The sequence below is a fragment of the Egretta garzetta genome, unplaced genomic scaffold (genome assembly GCF_000687185.1).
Source record: "Egretta garzetta isolate BGI_Z169 unplaced genomic scaffold, ASM68718v1 scaffold213, whole genome shotgun sequence".
NCBI lineage: Eukaryota > Metazoa > Chordata > Aves > Pelecaniformes > Ardeidae > Egretta > Egretta garzetta.
In genome coordinates, this window is record NW_009259242.1 from 2052385 (window position 1) to 2073805 (window position 21421).

A 21421-nucleotide genomic window follows, 5' to 3' on the forward strand; every position below is an offset into this window, starting at 1 on the left:
GGCGCGGCGCCCGCCCAGCCCGGTGCCTGGCGCCGCGCCCTCGGTCGGAGCTCACCCCGTGGGCCAAGCTGTCATGAGACGCCTGCTCGGGGCGCCTCAGCAGAGCCCCCGGTAGCTCTGGGAAGAAGCGTTTTCAGTTTCAGGTGATGTGATTTCAGAAGAGCTCAGGCTTTACTAATCGAGGAGAGTTACAAGAGTCTTTGTGAGCCATCTTTCTTGGGAGTCGAGCAAATAAGTTCTCTTTTGTGGTTTAAATTATGAGATATGAATTCCATTCATTTTCTTTAAGTATTTTAAAAGCTATAGTTTCATCTTAAGATATGTTAGATGTTTATGGTAGGATCATACATCTTTAAGCGGTGTTGGCATTCTCTGTTAAGCACTCTACAGACATCTCAAGGTAACTAATAGATCATCTGAAGTGAAGCAGACTTTCTGAACTCTGGTGTTGTGAAACCTCTGCAGAGCTCTTCTGTAGACCTTGTGGTCACTTACAGTTTTGGCAGTCTCACATCTACATGGGATTTTTATTTTTTTTTTGAAATGGCAGAATCTTTATTTCAAGCTTAAATGGCTTTTTAAGACATGGAAGAAAAGTTGATGTGCACAGAGTCTTAGTGCATTGATACATGTGTCTTATCCCCTGAAAAAGTACTAGTGTCACTAACATATGCTGCAGCTATACTGTACTGCTTTATATTACCATACTAAGCCATCTTAAGTTTTTAAAAACTAAGATTCATGTTGAACTTTTTTATAGCCATGCAAGAAACGTCGAGAGGAAGATACTTCTGTAAAAACAATCACAAGATATTTTTCACCGTTAGCAAAACCAGTGGATAAGGTGTTGTCGCCACCAAAACCCAACAATATATTGGATTATTTTAAAAAGACACCTGTAACTGAGAAAGCTACGTTACCAGTTGTAGCTGGAGAAAATAAAACACCGTTGGATGCTGATGACAAAGACTGTAAGTCACCTTTCAACCCACCTTTAAAGCGGAAGAGGAAAGGAAAGAGACTTAATTTAAATAATAAGCCACGAGAGGTGAAAGAGTCTGAGAATGGACTTGAAATAGAAATTAGTAGTGATGACAGCAGAGAAACAACAGGACTGAAACAAGACAGTAGTGATTTTATTGCTACTTGTACTTCAGTTGACCAAAACTGTGCAAGAGAATTAGCAGAAGATAATGTGCAAAGAGAGCACTTCTCAAATGCTGTCATCTGTAGAAAAAATGTGAAGAAACTTGGTTCTGAAACAAATGGAACAAAAAATAGGGTAAGAAAATCAAGGAAAAGGAAGCATAAAGTAAATATGGATTTGTCTGAAAGTTTTTCGTCTGAAAACCAGCTGAATGAAAAGTGTAAAAAGGAAAGTGAGGATAAGAAAAAGATGGTATCTCCTACAGTAGCAGAGTGTGATGCTACTGTTAGTGACTCCAGTTCTGATGTTCGTACGGATGATAAGGCATTGCAGGTAAATAATAGTATAATAACGGTGTCATTTGAGGACTTCTTGAAGAGTCAGGGAGAAAATAATGTAGATCACGTTGAAGAAGACACAAAGCCAACAATGGACAATTCTGCTACAGCAAATGAAATGGACAAAAGTGATAGCATCAATGACCTAGAAAAGTGTGAGGAATCTCAACGGCCACCACTTAGAACAGTAACTGTCCTTGCACAAGTTCATTCCATTCCCCCAAAATTAGCTCCTTTACATAAGGAGCAAAAAGGCTCTAAGAAAATAGCTTCCATTTTCTTGAAGCAGAAAGGATGTGTAGAAGAAGAAAGTAGCCCACCCCTCTTGGACAGCGAACAAACTGAGCAGATTACTCAGAAAAGAAAATCTAATGTAGTTATTGAGGAAGAAGAATTGGAGTTGGCTGTACTAGAGACTGCAGGGTCAGATTCTTTGAAGCCAAAATGTACTCTGGAAGAAAGGCATCAATTTATGAAGGCGTTTAGACAACCAACATCAGCTGTAATAAAAAGTGGAGTTAAAAAGGCATCTGGAAAACAAAAGCAAGCCATTGGAAAGTCTTCAAAAGAAAAAGAGGGACCTGAAGATGACATTGCTTCAAATAGAGGATTAGAAAGTGGAGCACCAGAAGACAAAGTGGACAAATGTGCACATTCTAGTCCTGAAAACAATAGAACTAAAACCAAAAGACCTAAAAAACTTCAGAAAAAAGGCAACAGAAGAAGGAAGGCTTCAGAAACTAAGGAAACAAATGTCTCAAATGCTAGCAATTATAACGAAGATGAGGATTCAGGAGCTAATGTTCCTACTAAGGAAAACACCTCAGATATAAGAATTTCATCAAGTCCAGAAGTGAATGAGTTAAGGAGGAGTTTAAGGCAGAAGAAAATCAAAACATCAAAAAATGTTACACCTAAAAAAAGCAGGATTAGAAATACCTTTTCTAAAGATGAATTAAGTGGCTGTCCTTTTCAGACTTCTACACCAAGAGCAAGCAAGCAAACCCTGAAGAAAAGTAACGTGTATAAAGCCGAGGTGATTACAGTGCCCTTTGATAGAAACAGCCCGATAAGGTAAACATTTTAGAGTATATTCTACCTTTTTGCACTTTATTTTCCTGCAAGTATTTTAAGAGTAAGACATAATTATAAATTGACTGGAATGCATACCAAAGCTGCATGAATACTCATCATGTTGGATAATAGTACAGAGGAACCAAAGCTGACTCTATAAATGTGCATGCGCTGAAGACATTTAAAAAAAAAACAAACACACAAAAGAAAAACCAAACCAATAAACCACCACTAACTGGGGGCTTGCTTATGTTTGCAGCACTGTATTTTTAAAGACTTTTGAAAATCAGATTGAGAGTAACATTTCCCTTTATTAAAAATTAATAATTCGGTAATACTTTTTTCCCTAATTAGAATGAGGTTTACACGTATCAATTCGACTACAAAATCAAGTAAAGCTGAAGTAATGAAAATTGAAGAGTTTAACTCCAAAAATATAAAGGTAACAGTTTTTGTTTCAGTATTATCTTATTTACTATATGCGTATAATTGTGTTAATATTCAGTATTATGTGATAGTCTAATCTAATACACTATGACAGTTCTCAGATGCCCTACGGAAAGAGAATATTACTGTGACTTGCGATAGAATTTGAGATAGTTTCTTGTACTGTTATTATACCTCAGATTTTAAAATATGTTTTATTAGCGTAAATCACTTTTTATAATAGAAAAAGCCAATAAAATAGTATGCTCCTGTTCTGCAGGTTCTTGGGATGGGACATAGTGTTTGTGTACAGCAGAACAGCTTTTGCTTAAGAACATCACTGCCTATATTTCATTTGTTCTGTGGACAAATTGGAGGATCCCCTTGTAGGGCTCTCGTTCCCTTTTGAAAAGTATTTTTATCATCTTGGTTTGTTCCACCTTTCCATTCTTTCATTTTCTTTTTGATACCAAGAAAATATTACAAAAATCATATGCTTCTATGAATGTTAAAAGTGATAGCAGTATGTGAAATACCTAGCAATTAAGAGCAATATATTTGGTAAGTATTTTGGTTCTTTTATACTTTGTTAACAGATAAGCTCTACTTCTAAAAATATATCCAAAGCAAAACAGCTGATTGAAAAAGCAAAGGCTATACGGCATAATAGACCAAAGGTCAATGAAGACTTACCAACTCCTGTGAGGCGCTCATCACGACAGCGAGCTCTTGCTGAAAAGAAAAAATTAGAAGAAAATGAAGTAAGCCTGTATACTTTGGGGGGAGGGGGGATTATTTGGGTGTTTCTGTGATTCATTTAAGCAACAAAAATGTTTCATTTCTTACAAACATTTGTTTTAAAGAATCAACTAAGGTAGATATCTATGCAATGGTATGGTAAATGTCAAATAGTAAAATAACTGCCAGGCATAGACTGGAAGGCTCATCCTAATGCAGATCTATAAAATGCAGCAGATGGTCATACTGCAGAAGTGACTGTTTCTCTTTCCAAATGGATAGCAAGGTGTCTGTTTCAAATGTATGTGGTTTAGACATTTAAATTTAGATGAGAGTAATTCTGGCCTTCATCTATATATTGGAGATCTTATTCTGTATGCTACTCCTGTGTAGACAACAATAACAACAATTGTAAAATCTTCAAATTATGTGTGTTAACTTCTAAGCTCTCTAGCAGTTTCTTCGGTTTTCTCAGTACTAATCACTAAATTGTATTGTTAATAAAGGAGGAAAAGTAGTGTTTCCTTTCTTAATTTTATTTGCTTTCCCTCTAGGAATCGGTAGCAATTTTAGATTCAGGCCTGAGTAATGCCACTACTACAGTGCAGAATGTGAAGCAAAAGAATCTTCGGAGCTTAAATGATGTTTTAGGGAAAAAGTCCAGAAACTCGAAGGTTGCAAAGAACTCAAATGGTAACTGGGGTTTACTGCATGTATTTAAATTTCTATTAATTACAGTTATTGGCTATTAAACCTTATTTTAGAAAGCTGCCTTTGCAGTACGTTCATCTTTTCTTCTGATTTTTTTTTATAATATTCCATTTATCATATGAGTTAATAGTGCAGAGATTATTTACATGTGCTACTTTGAGTTTTCTTCATTGTGGGAAAATTATGTTTGTTTGAAAAACTGCCAGTAGTATACCATGTTTTGTTGTCTTCTAATTTAAAGAAGGGGGTTAATGTTACAGAAAATAATGTCTATAGTGATGAAATAACTAGAAATAAAACTATAATTCATTTTGTTAAATTACTCTGCTTTCACTTAAGATAAGGAGATTCCCTAGTGTTATTAAATGAAACATACAGATAGTGAACAGAGATGGCAAGGTTAGAATCCTGTCTCAGTGCTAATCTAATTGTGATTTCTATTTTTCTTTTTTTAGGAAAACTGGGATATCCATCTTCCTTCCTAGGCAGAAATGCTCAAAACTCTGCAGGTGAACCAATTGTGATCTTTGATGAAAGCAGGTCAGTTTTCAAGATGGCAGTTGCTTAAGAATCATTATATTTATTATATTTCAAGGTTACTTTAACATTCTCTCATTTTACAAATCTAAATACACTTACTGAAATGTGAAATAAACGTTCATGGTTTTTATACTGATTGATATGTTAATCTGCTTGCAAAATTTTGGGGTTTTTTTGGAGAGTTCCTCAACCATTTTAGATGGTCGAAAATGTAGTTGATGACTGATTAAAAAGAAACCCTAAATTGCATATAAAATTACCAAGGAGGATTTTTTTTTATCTAAAACCTCTAACACAATTTAAAAATAAATGCAAAATTACTACATTTAAATTAATTTTAGCAGTTCTCCCAGACTATTTCTAACTCGTGTGTAGAAGTGAATGTGATTAAATTGCTGTAAGCCTTACATAGTTGGTAGTTTTAATGGGGCTCCTTTATTATTTGTTTTCATTAAAGCCAAGATGCATCTGAAAATTCTCAAGACGATGATCAGTTCAGAGCAAAACGTGAATTCTTGATGAGTGGATTGCCAGAGTCACTGAAAAGACAGATTGCAAAGAAAGCAGCAGCAATGGAAGCATACTCTCTTGCAAGTTCATGTTTTAAGACTGTTGTCCACGTACAGCAGAAGGATGACTGTAAGCTTTTGTTCAGCCACTCTGCAAATGTATATAATAATTTCTAGTAAATCTGTGCAGAAAAGAAAAAGCTTGAACAGCAGAAATTACTATTATGACTAGAATAGCTGGTGGTTTCATACTTACAAGCTTCCAGTGAGATGTTTTTGAATACACAATTTACAAATTAAATTGATGCTAAAGTAATGTATACAGTTATGGGTGAGGATTAAAAATTAATATTTAGTATTTAATTAATATTCAGTAAAAAAAGTTGGTCTTCCAAGTTCCAATTTGGAGAATAAAGATCACATTAGACTGATTGGGGCAGAAACAATTTCCTTCTGACAAAGGCAAAATATTTCTCAAAAGAGAAAAGAACAGCCCATTTCTTTTCGGTAAGTGAGGGAGTGTGCTACAGTGTTCTTATGAAAGGGCATGATGGAAAAACAGAAGGTAGAATAGCACTTAACAGAGTTTATATTTGCAAACCAACCAATAAACAAACAAAATCGTTGGTGAGCATCTGTCCTACAGGGACCCAGTGGGAGCACAGGTTATTATTTAAGAGCAAACAGAGCTCAGGAGCAACTTAATGGGGAAATGTTGTATGCAAAAATGTGCGAATTTGTTCTGCTTGTGGGAGGTGGAATTAATAAAGATAAAAAGTTAATGCAGTGCAAGTTAAATTAGCTTGGCTTTGGCATGATAAAGCTGTAGTTAAAAGTATTTACTCTTATTTACTGTAGAATGTTTTTGTCTGTGACCATATCTGTTTTGTTAACAAAAGTTTCCTCTTGTTTTGTTTTTGGTGGGGGTTCTTTTGTAGGTTGTCCAATATGGAAATTGAAATTACCATCGTGTCCTCTATTAACTAAGCTAAGGAAATTGAATACTGAAGTCACTAATGTCACAAAAATCACTCTGTCACTTGGTGAATTTACTACTGTGAATTCAAAACTAACTGGAAGCTGTTCTGCACCTGTGGTTAGTACTTCAAAATGGGGGCTTCTGTTACAGGAAAAATGAAAAGAAAACTGAAATTGTTTTGTTACTTGTTAGGACTTCTATTGTTTTAAAAAAATCCTGTAGTTTTGAATTTGTTTCAGTCCTGGATTTTTTTTCCCCCTTGCGTGTGATTTACTCATTCTGCATCCATAACATTAGGCAATTCTGAAGGCTTTCTGTTAATCTCTGGGTTTAACAAGACAGCTACCAACTTAAATTACGCAAAACTGTCATTGGTTTTCTGTGTAATGTTTTCGAGTAATAATTTTTTGTGTGTGTGTATTACAGCTTTCTGGCCACCGACCAGTTTTTCCTGATACATTCAGGAAAGATTTACTAGATGAGATCATGTTGTCTAATTCTCAATTTCCTGTGAGAAAGTACTTCTACAAGTTTCTGAAAAAGCAAACGGAACGGTTGGTTTTTGAAAACAGTACACAAGGTTAGTAATCTAGGTAGAGAAAAATAGTCACACTCTCACTCTGTCTGGCATAAAAAGGTAACTTGGAATTTCCAGAAATATGTCAGTGAAGGAATACTCTTATTGGAAATAAATTGGTCCTCGCATTGTAGGTCATTTTGACCAAATTCTTCAAATATAGCTTAAACAAATGTACGGTTTTAATGGATGTAGCTTGAAATCTTTAAAAGATGTCCTTTTTTTTTTTCTTAGAAAGCAGAGATGGCACTGCAGATTCTGAGGTAAAACAGAAACATTCTGACAATTGGAAGGAAACGAAGAGGAAAAGGAAAGAAACAGAAGACCACAAATCAAAAAGAAGAAAACAAATTGAAAGTACAGAGACTGAAATAAAATCCAGAGTTTCCAGGAACCTTATTTCTCCAGTATCTGGAGAAAAACAAGCAGAGATAGGACAAGCCACGCATTTGGGAAAAAACAAGACCCAGAAACCAGATGTTATGACAGGAGACCCTGAATATTTGTCAGAGCCAAATACACTTTCAGGTAACCACATTTCCTGTCTGATTTTAATTCTCTTTGCATTTGAGGGAATGTATATATGATGTATGTCAGCTTTCCACTGTTATGCAAAAATAGTATCTAGTCTTAATATTCTACTAGATTCGATCAAGTCTTTTGCATAAAGAACTATTTAAAAATGGATAATATTTTTTCTGTAGGTGTTGAAAAGGAAGACATGCTCTGGACAGAAAAATATCAGCCTCAAGATTCCAGTGAACTTGTAGGGAACAAGAAAGAAATTGAAAGGCTACACAGGTCAGAAGCAGGAGCATGGATCCATTCTTAAAATAACTCAAAACCTTGTATTATTTGATTATGCTCAAAGAAGCTAGGTCAATTATTACACTACGCTTGAATTACACTTAAAGGATGTTTGTGGCCTTTGTTTTGGTTTACTTCCAAAAAGTTGCAGAAACATAATTGTGAGTTGGTGTGAATGACCTTTTGGTCATGCTTTCTTTTGCAGTGATACCTCCATAGCTTGTATGGAATGGTACAAAACAAAAACGCACATGAAGTGCCACGTTAAGATGTGGGATAGAATGAAATATTTAAGTAACCAATGCCCTTACAATTTTGGTAAAAATTCTTTTAATTCCTTTTTTGTCGAGTTATTTAAGCTTACATGCTATGAATGAGACATAACAACTTAGCAGTACTTGTCTGTATCTCCCTACAAGCATGCCTGATCCTGATCTTACTGTCAAAAGCAGAGGCAGTGTATCAACTTAGCGCTCAAGTCCATCTGATAATGCTTTCTGTTAAATTTTCTGTACTGGTTCAAGTTACTCTTGTGGCTCTTACACTGAATTTAAAGATCCATCTGACAAACAACATTAAACTATGAATGATAAAGCATTTACCACGGTTTTTAAGTAGTCCACCAAGTGACTCATTTTTAAACCAATCAACTAATAGAGAATGAAGAAGGAATACTTTTTTACAAAAGAATCAAACCCTGAACAATTTTATTTTTTTCTTAATCTGAAAGGACTTGATAAGTTTCTGAGAGGGGTGACAGGCAGCTGATGTTCACTAGTTTTATGTTCTGTTCCATCTGAATTTGGTTCACTTTATTCAGCAGTAATTTTTTTTTTTTTTTTTTTTCCTGTTCCTTTTGTAGTTGGTTAAAAGAATGGAAAAAAAGAGCTGATTGGGAAGAAAAAAGAAATCAGAAAGGGGAAAAGGAGGACAAAGAGCATGAAGGTGCTGATAGAAGCTATATATATTATTTTTAATTCTGCTTGTTAAAGTTGGCATAAAAAAGACATGAATCCTTTCTTTTATTTTAAATACTTCACAGATTTTTTGGACAGCCTTGACTTTAAAGATGATAAATCTGATATTGAGGAAGAGACTAGCCTTTGCAATACAGTTCTGATAACTGGCCCACCGGGAGTGGGGAAGACTGCTGCAGTATATGCCTGTGCTCAGGAGCTTGGTTTTAAGGTTTGTGGAGTCGTTTCTTCAGTGTCATTTTTCTAATTTGTAACTAGTGATATGAAAGCATTCATAATAAGATATGTCTAAAATTTCTCTAATGTAAATCAAATACTGTTGCAGATATTTGAAGTCAATGCCTCTTGCCAGCGTAGTGGTAGACAGATACTGTCTCAACTAAAAGAAGCTACTCAGTCTCATCAAGTGGACAAAAAAGGCATTAATGCACATAAGCCTTGCTTTTTTAACAGTTGTAGCAGTGCCAAGTCGCCAAGTAAGTTTCATGGTTATATCTGGGGGTTTTGTTTGGTGGGGTTTTTTGGTTTGTTTTGGGTTTTTTTTTTAAGTTGTTTAAGAAAGATAGCAAATTTCAGTTTATCTGGCCGTAACACTAAGAAATGTTCTGGTGGTTAACACAACTACATACCAAATTAAATGACAACTTTATCAAAGTGACTGACTCTTAATTATCTTAAGTTATTTCTGTAGTGGTGGAGTAAGTGCTGTGGCACTTGAGTAGAAAGTTGAACAGAAAGCATTCCCTATTACAGGAGAAAAGTAAAATAAGCAGAAATCAGCACGGTAAACTTGTCCTCTACTAAATACAAAACTGTGATTTGCTGTAGATACGCCTAAGAAATGTCAGTTTAAGATTACATTTCCAGCCTAAGTTTAATATAAAACATGTCTCGCAGAAAAAATGTATTCTCCAAAGAAAGTTATTTCACCAAGAAAACCTCCCCTGTCACCAAAAGGAGCAGGATTAAAACGAAGCTTGCCCCCTAAAACACTTGCAAACTATTTCAAAATTTCTTCCAAACGTAATGATGGAGCAGTAACATCTCAAGAAAAAAAGAAAGGTAGGTATCGCTATTTAATAATTAGTTACCTTTTGGAGGTGGAAATGCTACACTGTACTACTGCATATGTGGAGCTGTATGGAGAATAGAGTAGAGCACACTACACTGCAACTGCCAGCAAGAGTTACTTAATGGATCTCAGATACACTTAACTACACAGGAAATAGTCATTAATCTGTATTACAGCAGAGTTAACTAGGGTACAGACTATCTGAAGTTCAGTAGGCTTTCCTTATTTGTTTGGTTTTGTCTGGTTTTTTTCCGAGTATTTAAGTAAGAGAAGAGAAATTAAAATCTGTCTCTAGAAAAACACACCTTTATGTTACCTCAGTGCCTGCTTCAGGTTGGTGTGGCATGGTTGTTGTGCTAGGTGGTGTATATATATCTCAAAATTACTGCCACAGAATTAAGAGGTCCTGTAAAGCCAGTAAATGTTTGATTGCAGACTGTGGATTTTCATACGTAGAAAGGCACACTGAAGTCTTTGAGTCTCTTAATATTTCCAAATGTTTCATGGGATCATCACCTGATCTTAAAGACAGGTTTTTAGAAAGGAAATAATATATTTGGACAACCAGTATTTTTGCAGACAGTACAGAAGAATGCATGAGCAAAGTGCTGGATTAAATTGGCGCAATCGAGTCTAGTCCTAGTCTTTTCAGGCAATCGTTGTGCTGTCTTGAAGGACTTATATACCTCACGTCCCTGAGACATCAGAGGTCATATAACAGGTTAGGTGCAGAATTAATTTTATAAATAGTCAGACCTTCACCAAACACTGCTGAACTTGCAACCAATTTGTTGCAATTTTTTTTTTTTTAAATGAGTCATCAGAAAAGGATGTAGGTCGGATTTCTAAGTTTTCGTGTCAGTGTAGATTTTCTTAAGCAGTTTATACGTGGGGTGTTTTTGAAACCAGTGACTATAATGCATATTAAATAGTTTCAGTCCTCCTTTATTTCCTGCTCAATTTTTTGCCCATCTGCAGGAAATACTCAGAATTCACGTGAAGAAAAAGAAGATACTCAAATTAAGTCAGTAAACAAAGAATTAGAAGGAGGAGAACCCAACAGAAAAAGTGCAACATCTCTCATTCTTTTTGAGGAGGTAAAATTCATGTGAAATATATTGATGTGAGCAATAGGTCCTTTCATTATGTTTAAAGAGTTTAGCTTCTTTTTTTCCCCTTCCTACTTGAGACTTCTAAGTAGATTAAAGTGCGAGGAATATCAACTTCTTATAAATTAATTTGGTGTTTAATGATTTCATCCTCATGAGTACTTTTTTTTAACCGTGGATTGTTATTTTAAAATGATAAAGAAACTATCATCTATCAACAGCTGTTCACTGTTGGAACAGTTAGCAGGATTCTGCTAATTTAATTCCTTTGATTATGCCAAAAGTGTTGGTTTATAGTTTTACATTACTTAAATGCACTGAGGCACTTTAAAAGTCACCATTAAAACACACATAACTACAATATCAAAGCCCGCATTAAATTCTTCTTTTCTTTAGCCTTTTGCCCAAAACCATCTTTGAGTCTTAAACCAAGAATACAAAATTGCAGCCAAGAATGTAATTTTAAATAAATAAAGGAAGTATAGCAGTGTTGCCAATGTGTGGGTTAATCCTACAGATCACTTGCAATTCTGTTAGAGGAAAAAAGAAAAAATTCAAAAGCCATCTGGACATGGTCCTGGGTGACCTGCTGTAGGTGACCTGACTTGAGCAGGGGGTTGGACATGATGACCTCCAGAGGTTGCTTCCAACCCCAACCAGTCTGTGATTTTTGTAGCTTCAGCATGGAAGACTGTGGTTGAAGTGTTGTGTGCTAACAAGTGAACTTTACCTGAAGCATGTATACTGTCATCACCCATGCATGTTCAAGAAAGCTGTATTAACGTTAAGTTTTACTCAGTCATTAACAGTATGAGTGCATTCACAGCTTGTGGCTATTGTTAAAGCTATTGATATTTTGCATTAAAGTTATTGATATTTTGCACTTCATTTGTTTTCTGTAGGTAGATATAATATTTGATGAAGATGCAGGATTTCTAAGTGCAATAAAGACATTTATGGCCACTGCAAAGAGACCTGTAATTCTTACTACCAATGGTGAGTAGTGTTTGTTGCAGTAATTAAGTTTTACAGACAGAAGAGCCTCTTTTAATAAGATGGTTTAAATGGTGAAGGTCAAATGCAGTTCCTAAATGTAAAATGAAAGCAAGTATTTTAGTATTTGAATAAAGATACTGGCTGCTCTAATGGGTAAAGAAAATAATTAGTTTTGAACATAATGTCGTGGCAGTTCACTGATATCTCTTTATGTAGATCCGACATTCAGCTTAACATTTGATGGCTATTTTGAAGAGATCAACTTCAGAACCCCTTCCTTGGTAAGTCTGTTTGGAAATGCAGATATGTCTTAAGCAAGTAATTGGCAGGTAATTTAAGTCTGAAATTGAAATGTTGGTGTAGGTTTATATTTATCTGATGTAACATGTCTGTTTCACCAGAAGACTTTTTTTTTTTTTCAGGTTTTATGCAAGGATGTGTAGGATGTATTTATCTTTATGTGTAGAATTATTACCACCAGCCTGGAAGATTTATTTTTCTTAGCCATTTAGTATTTGAGGGAATTACAATAACATAACTTTATAACTTTATTTAGTTTTGGAGGTGTAGTAAATAACTTCATAGATCTAATAGTTTTGATCTGAAGGCTGGCATAGCCAGTATTGGTTCATTCATTAAAAAGTATAGGAACTATTCTAGAAATATTATGAGTTATTCCTTTAATGTAAACACTAGTTTTCTGCATAGCAAATAGTTTTATTAGCAACTATGTGTTATATGAGAAACCTAAATAAATGAGAATCATAAGAAACTAAAAAATTCCCTTTCTCAAAAGTTAATGTGAAATTGAAAATCTTTTGGGCTACCAGACAATTGCAGAGTTAAAAGAAAGAAAAACCTTTAAAGTGAATTTAAATTTACTTCACTGAAACCTGTTCGCTGGTGATGAGGAGCAAGGCATATGTGGTTTCAGGAACATAGGCAGAATATGTGTGGTTTTGATTGTTTTTAATAAGTTGAATTCCTAAGTATAACTTAATTCTCTGATGTGGACTTTTTAGATTTAGTAGGGTATTCTGCTTTTCTATAGAGGTTTTAATGTAACTAATGTAATAAACTAATCTTCTGTATTAAAAGGAAAAATGTATTGCAAGTATAAATAGAATAATTGGCTTCTCTGACTATTGAGTCTGGTAAGAGTTGTTTTCAGTGGTCTTTGTCTAACTTTGTTTAGATAAATGCTGCTAGCTACCTTCAAGTGCTGTGTCTGGCTGAGAATCTACGAACAGATGTAAAAGACTTAGCTGCTCTGTTAACCACAAATAACTGTGATATCAGACAAAGTGTTCTCTACTTACAATTTTGGGTTAGAAGTGGAGGTGGATGCTTGAAAGACAAATGTTTGGCACATCATGGTAGGTTGATTTAATTTATTTAAAAAAATAACTTCATCTTAACATGAATTTGATTAAATCAAACCATTCTTAGATGTGTATGAGTAGATGGTAACTTTCTGTAAGACTCCTAAACATTTGAGTAGGGTTTGGGTGTTGGTTTGGGGTTTTTTTTGGCTACTTCAAAGCCTTGTATATATGCATAAGGAACTCAAAATTTTATTTTTATTGCACCTGTTTATTACCCATCATTATTGTACTTAATTATCTCCTTTTCCTCTTCTGAGTAGCTGTCACAGTTTAATCCCAGCTGGCAACTGAGCACCACTGAGCTGCTCACTCACCTCCCCCTATGGGATAGGGGAGAGAATCGGAAAAGATGGGGGGAGAAAAAAAAACCCACAACCAAAAAACTAATGGATTGAGATAAGAACAGTTTAATAATTGAAATGAAATAGTAATAATAATAATGATAAAAGAATATACAAAGCAAGTAATGCGTGATGCAATTGCTTACTACCTGTTGGCTGACGCCCAGCCACTCCCCACACAGCGGTCCCCCCCATGCAGCTTTCCCCCTGTTTATATGCTGAGCATGACGTCATATGGTGTGGGATACCCCTTTGGCCAGTCACGGTCAGCTGTCTTGGCTATGGCCCCCTCCCAGCTTCTTGTGCTGCCCCCCCAGCCTTCTCAGTCAGTAAAGCACGGGAAGCTGAAAAGTCTTTGACTTAGTGTCAAGCACTACTTAGCAAGAACCAAACTATCAGTGTGTTATCGCTATTCTCATATTAAATCCAAAGCACAGCGCTATGCCAGCTACTAGGAAGAAAATTAACTCTATCCCATCCAAAACCAGGACAGTAGCAAAATTGGGCAGAGCAGGGAGCCAGTAGTAGTTTCCCTTCAACTCAGAGTTTGCAGATCTTTATCTGTTTAGCTGAGTTCTAGGTAATTCACCTAGAAGAAGCAGAACTGAAAAAAGGAGAAAAACTGGACAGCTAGCAAGCATGCAGCAAGGGTAAGAACTTGGTCCCAAAGGATGTGCAATGAGCATCCTCAACAGGTGTAGATGAGTGAGACTGCGAGCAAGCGACAGACTGGTGGAGCATAGAAGGAAGAAGAGGCTATTTCAAATGCTTAATTGCAAAGAAGGGAGAGTGGGCAGATTGGTAACGCTTAAAGGAATGAAATGGGGATGAAGAATGGGGGTGGCTAATTTCAGTTGCTGTATTCATTCAGAACTGCAGCAAGAGGTAACAGTTACAGTATCCTTTATAAAAGGGATTGAGGCAAAGAGGGGAAAAATCAATTTCATGATGCAATTGTTTCTTTTCAAATAAAGCATGTTATCTTTGTACAGGAGGAGATGAGACAAGTACAGCAGATCATGTAATTCATTCTGGAAAGACTACTGTTTCCAAGGTTGATTTTTCTCAAGCTGATACGTGTCTTCAGGAGTTTCCAAAATGTGATACTGGCTGTGTAGAAACATTGCTTGGCCTTAAGAATATTCTGTTGCCTTCAGAAGACTTGTTTACATTTCTTAAGGTACTTTTGTAGTTGTCTAGCTAATACTTTGAATGACTGGCAGATATTTGAGGTAATCATCACTATGAATAGCATCTTCTTAGAAGCATATCCTTTGAAAAGGTTTTTTGTAGAAATTAGGGGATTCTGTCGTTACTAAGCAAAATCTGAACTGGGACAGTCTCTTGCAATTAAAACAGCTCCTTGCCTTATAAACATAAAGCCAGGAGTATGAGGTTTTCTGTAATAACATTTTTATTAAAAAAAATATTTTAATGTATTAATCAGTTTTTCACTATTATTATTTTACAGCACAGAATCACAACCACAGAGAAATGGAATAAATTGATGCAGCTTCTTACAGAATTCCAGATGAAGAAAGTGGATTTTATATATAGTAATCTTGAACTTATTCTTCCCTTACCAGTGCAAGTTCTCTCAAACCAATCTGAAGCCTCTAACTCTATACTTGAAAGGACTACCATAGTTTCTTCAAAAAACAGATCTACTAACAGTTATTGCCCTGGAAAAAAGTCTAAAAAGACAAAGAAACAAAAAAGGCTTGATATATTGGATGATAGCGACTTATTTGATGCTGAACTGAACTATTCAGCTGAATTCATAACTTTGCCGTCAGATAGTCCTATGTCACATGCTGAAGTGAATAAAGAGGAATCAAAATTGATGATGAATAAAGAAGAAAAAGAAATTAAAACTAAAACCTCAGCAAATAAGAAAAGGTCTGCTCTTGTTTTTCAGTGTCTGAAATCACTGACTGAATTTGGGGAGAACATGTCTTTCTTGGATTGCTGTGTAAACACTAACACCAAGGAACCACTGGAGTTTTCTAAAGATGAAGGATTTAATTGGACAAATGGCAAAATCAAGAATGGTCTTTGTGATGAATTCAGTATAGAAAATACTGATTGGTGGAGTTCCCAGAGCTGTAGTGAAATTAAGGCAGCTATTGAAGCACTCAGTTTTAACCAATGTTCTGTTAATATCTCACAAAACTTGGAATCCTCTTTGAGTACTGGTAAAACGCCTGAAAGTGATCAGCTGGAGGGACTTACTTTGTGTATTTCAAACACAAGGAATTATGTATCCTTCAGTCAGTCAGCTGATTCAAGGTAAGACTCTGCTAATACTTCTGGAATTTAATGCAGTTATTTGTCAAGAAAAGCATTTCACAGGGTGTAGGACTGTTTCAGATACTATGTATGCACATTCATACCAAGATGAATGTTGTCAGTATGTCTCAATATACTGGAAAACGTTGTTATGTTGCTTAAATAAGCTTACATTAGCTGCTTGACAATCTCTGCAAAAAGTGACTTTTCTTGTTTGAATAGCCTGACTACAGTGTTATTCAGGAACGGTAGCCTTAATCTGGTCTAGTTACTTTAGAAACAAACACCACCACCACTCCCAAAAGAAAAACAAAAACCTAAAGGAATGGCTCTTTCAAGACAGACAGATGGACTGAAATGGATTTTGCAAATACTAGACATACAGATTTTTCGTCCAATGCCTGGTCATATTGAGTCTGTATTAAACGTGTAGGTGTTGCTTGATGGAGACCTAACAAAATTCAGAGCAAAGTTTATTGCAATTTTTTTGTAGTAACTTACACTAATGAAGAATAGCCTTTAATATATTATAAAAGATCAAAGAATACATTGCTGCTAGCAAGTGTGGGTATGAAAGATTGTTTTTAACATAAACAAGGTGTCATATGTGAAATTGGCATAGTAGGTGAATAAAACCTATTCAAGTGTCTAAATAGGAAAATAGCTTAGACTTATTTCTGTAAGTCAGTACCCAGAGGAGCAATGTCAAAATGGAGCTAACCATCTAACCTGTGACCGAGTTTGGCCAATGTATACATTATACATTGGATCTGATACTGACATTCTGGCAAATACCAGTCGTGTGATGTTTTTGATTTTTTTTTTTTTTTGAAGACCACAGATGCTTTCAGTTACGTTGTCTGACGGATGTGCTAAACCTCACATACATAACTAGATTGTGAAGACTTCCCCAGGTTAGACTCTGTAGTTAAGCTAAGAGCATTGGCCAAACAAGCTGCTGTCCCTCCTGTTTCTGTCTCTTGGAGCAGCTTTGTGATGCTGTGCAAGAAACACACTACCAGAAGTTGCAGGCATCTAATCCGTTGGGACACAGTTTTGGAAGTCAGGATGTTTAACAGAGTTTTAAACCAGTGGATTTGATGTTAAAGGAACAAAATAGGGACTGCACATTCTTGAACAAGAAACAATAAAGCTTCGTTCTCATTTTAGCATTCACAAAAAAGCACAGAAGAGGCTGGCAGTCATCAGAACTGTATTTTCCAGAAGTCCTTTAAACCTGGGTAATAAGCAAGCCAGCATACTTGAATACCTCCCCACTCTTCGCAGTATCTGCAGGTCTGAGAAGCTTAAAGAGCAAGGGAAGGCTAAAAGAAGGTAAGTGTTTTGTTTTTCCTAAATCTTGCTACGTTGCAATATGCAAGGTAGTTAAGAATTTTATTAAAATATTGTGTCAAATAATTCTAGACAAGAAAGGTGAACGTTTGCCTCTCTAAATAATAAAAATGTTCCCTCATATTTGGAAAAAACTTTGTTCCCTTATAGTCACTTTTACTTTTCTTTTTATAGGTTCTTGCATTATCTTGAAGGGATTCATCTTGAAATACCCAGACAAATGATAAACGACCTGTCTTTGGGCTTCCCTTAAAATTGCTAACACCAGAAATACTTTGTGCCTAATGGTGGTATTCTCACCATAGTTTGATTTTTTTTTTTTTTTTTTTTACCACATTATTTTATTGTATATTCAGAGCCCTTTGTATATTAAATTCCTATAAGTATTTAAAATAATGTATATATCTATTGTCATGATATTGCTCTCCACAGCTGAAATGTGGGTTTGTTCGGTGCTTGTCCAATAAGTGCATTTATAATATTAAATGCACAAACTAATCAATGGGGGACTACTTCACACTATCTTTCTCCATAATTTGTGTATCACATAGCAAGAAGTCCTTTTTTAATGACCAACTGTCACAACTTAAACAGCAAAGTTGCTTTTTTCTGAGGAGACCATTGTATTAAAATCAGCTTGTTTCTTTCTGAATTTGCAGTTAACTCTTAAATTACCTGGGGTGGGAGGGGGCAAGGAGAGGATGAGACAAGTCTTCTAATATGCAAGTGATGAAAAACAACTCTTCACAATAACAACTGCTTAACGAAGTTTTTACAAAGCACTGTGCCTCACTGTACATATATTTGTATACTTTTGTTCCATTGCATTATTTACAGCTGTCAGATCTGCATGTTAATCTCCTGAAAAGGTAGAGAAATTATTACTGTAGCTCAAGATGGACTCAGAGATTAGGCAAGATTTTGTAAATAGCAATTATTCCATTGTTACTTTGATTTCAGTAATATTTAACTACTTCTAGTCTTGTATATTGTGTTCTATTTTTATACTTCATTTTGTATTTGACAAGACTTCAGCCTGATTATTTGTGATTGAATCTGTTTTTATACAACAATAAATTTGTGAGACTTTGCTACAATTCTGAATATTTCTGTTCTATGAAAACTAAGACTTCTAAAAATTCATGTTTTCAGTCCGTAAAGATGATGTTTCAGGGTTTTTTAACTGGAAATATTTCAGCCATGTACTTTTCCACCTTTATATTGCAGTTGGGCAGCTCCTCTTCCTCAAACTGAGTCAGGTTGGTGCCATGCAGTAGTACCTCGATGTTCCTGTAATAGTAAAGAAGGCTATTTTCTAGTACATTCTGTTATCATCTTACATTTTTCGTGTCTTAAAGATGTTCAGTAATAAGAATATTTATGAAAACAGTAAATTATTTTAAGCTTCTGCATTGTAGATAATAATCTCTATAGCTTACTTTTTCAGTAGCCCAGAATTATCGAACAAGAATGAAATAAAGTGGTGGCTGTTAAAAATCTTAATGGATTGTATTGTTGTATCAATGGTCTAAGCAACCTTTGTGGTTTTTTGTAAAAATAAATAATTTTTTAAAAAAAATTTTAAATAAAAAAGTAAAAGTATCTGTTCACTGCTTTATAAAGCAATCTCAATCTAACTAGATTACAGGACCTACATAAATTGGAAACAGGCCCTATTTATTATTTTAGGAAATTCATCAGTAATTTAAAAGATTCAAAGCAATAGGAGACAACTTACCTCCTTCTGAAGTCAACTCTCTGGTTCTAATAAATGCCTTCAGAATTTTTTAATAGAATCTCCAGGCTATGGTGTCTAAAAGGTAAGGTGGATTCAAGTATTTCACTTCTTGATAAGATACTTGTATGCAGTTACCACATAAAACCAACTCAAGCTACTTTGAATAAAAGATAATCTGCTTGTGATGATTTATTTGAACTCTGATAAACTAGCAACTTTGCATTTCTATGCATCAAGTATGAGCATCTTTTGTATGCTAGAAGAAAGCAAGTTTCATGAGCTCTTGCAGAAAAGGGATCTGGGCCTGGTTTTGATTAACTCTGCTTTAAAAGGAAATGCTTCCCAAGATCCATTCCAGTACTGCGGAAGTCCCCTACCTTTAGTTCAAAATGTTTTCCCACAATAGTTTGAGCCCTGCTTAGTACTTTATACTGCCCATCTAGCTAGCTCGTGTGCCTATGTAGTGGGGCACATGACATTGCTTCCACAATGTGAAAGTGTAATGTAAGGAAAAACAAGCTTCCCTTGGGAGCAGAAAACACCTTTTCTTCCAAAACGTAAAAATGGGCTTCAGGCATCTTAGGAATGGCTGAAGATACATGCAAAAGAAAAAGGCAAAATGCATGCCTGTGATCTACATAAACGAAAGAATTCAGTGGAACTAGAAATAAAAAAACAAAACCAAAACCTGCAGTTTCATAATGAGTGTATACCCTATTAAACAGTTATTACTAGGTGTACAATCATTTAAAAAAAAAAAAACTGACAAACATGTTGTTCTTGTTGAAATCTTGGTCAAGTTTCAAGCTTTTCTTTCTTTTTACTCTCATTCCAATATTGCTTTCTAGAATGTAAATGAAGGTGACAATATTCTACAATCCCGTAAGTAACACAGAGAAAAGCAGTTAAGCCTTAGGCGTGTGCTTGCAAGTACATGCTGTATTAATACTAATGGAGAGTAGGAGGATGGAAGGGTGCCTTTACAAGCAGAACTATCTTGGTCTTTGTAAAAGCCCTGAAACAGGGCAAGATGTATCTTGACAGCCAAGGGCTGGGAAGGATGGGTCCCTTGCACATTGCAGAAAGGCACTGAAGCTCAGCCATCCCGGTACGACCCTGAGAAAAATCATAGGGCTACTGACCAATGTGGTTTGGGGGGGAGGGGTTATAGGTTGTCTTGAATATAAATAACCATTTTGCAAATGTCATACAGATTCTCTTTTATATTTTACAGGATTGGTAAGGAGACCACAAAGATTAAGCTAGCGAAAGAGCTTCAATGAAAGAAAATTGTCTCCGGGGAAAATTAATTCAATGTTTATACTGTAGTATAGCACGGTTCTTAAAAGGTAGATGCTGAAAAGAGAGGGGTTTTTTTTTTATGTAGGTAGTTGAACAAAACTCAACTTTTCAGATATTCTGCCACTGTTTATTTCATGACTTCACAATATTGAAAAAAAAAAAAAAGTACAGTGCTATTAAGTGCCTAAAAAGTTGGAAAAACATGTCAGTACTTTCAACTGATAACATATCTCTAGTACAGTATTCAGTTATCTGCAAAACAACTACACAGTGTTTTACAAGATTATACATAAGCTTTACTAAAGAAGAATTGCATGTTATAGTGCACTACAGTAATGCAAGTTAACTATGCAAACCAAGTTTAACCTGAAACTACACTAAAATGAAAACTATTTTAATACCTTTTAAACTATCTCTGATATAATTAAGCTTGAAAATCTTTCCCTCACCTTAAAAATTTCTCTTTTTCTTTCTGTAGATAAACCGAATATTAAGTCACAGACTTTTTGACATTGGCTTCTTGACATTTGACATCTTGAAAGAGGGACATTTTCATTAGGCTTTGCAAATCCCGAAATGCTCTGTTTTCCCAGGGTCGAGTTCTACCGCCAGGTTTTTTTTCCTTGCAGCACTTTGGTGTCACACAGCACCTTCTCTGATACGGTGTCGAGCACTTTACAGGGTGGCAGAGCTCCCCTGGGGAACGCCTAACTCCCCTGCTCTCTGGGGTATCGGTGCTTTGGTTGCTGTCTGGTAGACCGATGCCATTCTCTTAGGCAGCAGGCTTTTTAAATTATTTTTTCTTAAGAGAAAAACCTGAGGCGGAGTTGGAGGCACACCTGTAGGCGCCAGCATGAGCCCTCCTCCTGTAACCGGGACCCTCAGTAGCGAATTTTCAGCGCAGAAACTCGTCGGGGGAGGCTCACCCGAGCTAGATTCAGCGCTGGGCGAGGAAAGGCAACGCTTGCCGCGTTGTCGCGAGCGGTGGTCGGGGCTGCCGCGGCGCCCGGCCG

The 21421-nt window shown here is 35.8% G+C and overlaps 1 protein-coding gene across 1 annotated transcript; it reads left to right on the top strand.

Annotated features, from left to right (window-relative positions):
• Positions 1–764: 764 nt before the first annotated feature.
• On the top strand, positions 765–18671 carry ATAD5 (ATPase family AAA domain containing 5). The gene is made up of 22 exons (XM_035891630.1): positions 765–2559; positions 2914–3001; positions 3582–3746; positions 4278–4416; positions 4890–4974; positions 5432–5613; positions 6422–6579; positions 6889–7042; positions 7274–7567; positions 7744–7840; positions 8709–8791; positions 8889–9034; positions 9149–9299; positions 9721–9885; positions 10874–10992; positions 11907–12000; positions 12217–12281; positions 13196–13376; positions 14719–14906; positions 15198–16015; positions 17186–17350; positions 17543–18671. Exons 1-22 carry the CDS (start codon positions 1319–1321, stop codon positions 17619–17621), a joined length of 4857 nt encoding a protein of 1618 aa, XP_035747523.1. The 5' UTR covers positions 765–1318; the 3' UTR covers positions 17622–18671.
• Positions 18672–21421: the final 2750 nt, after the last annotated feature.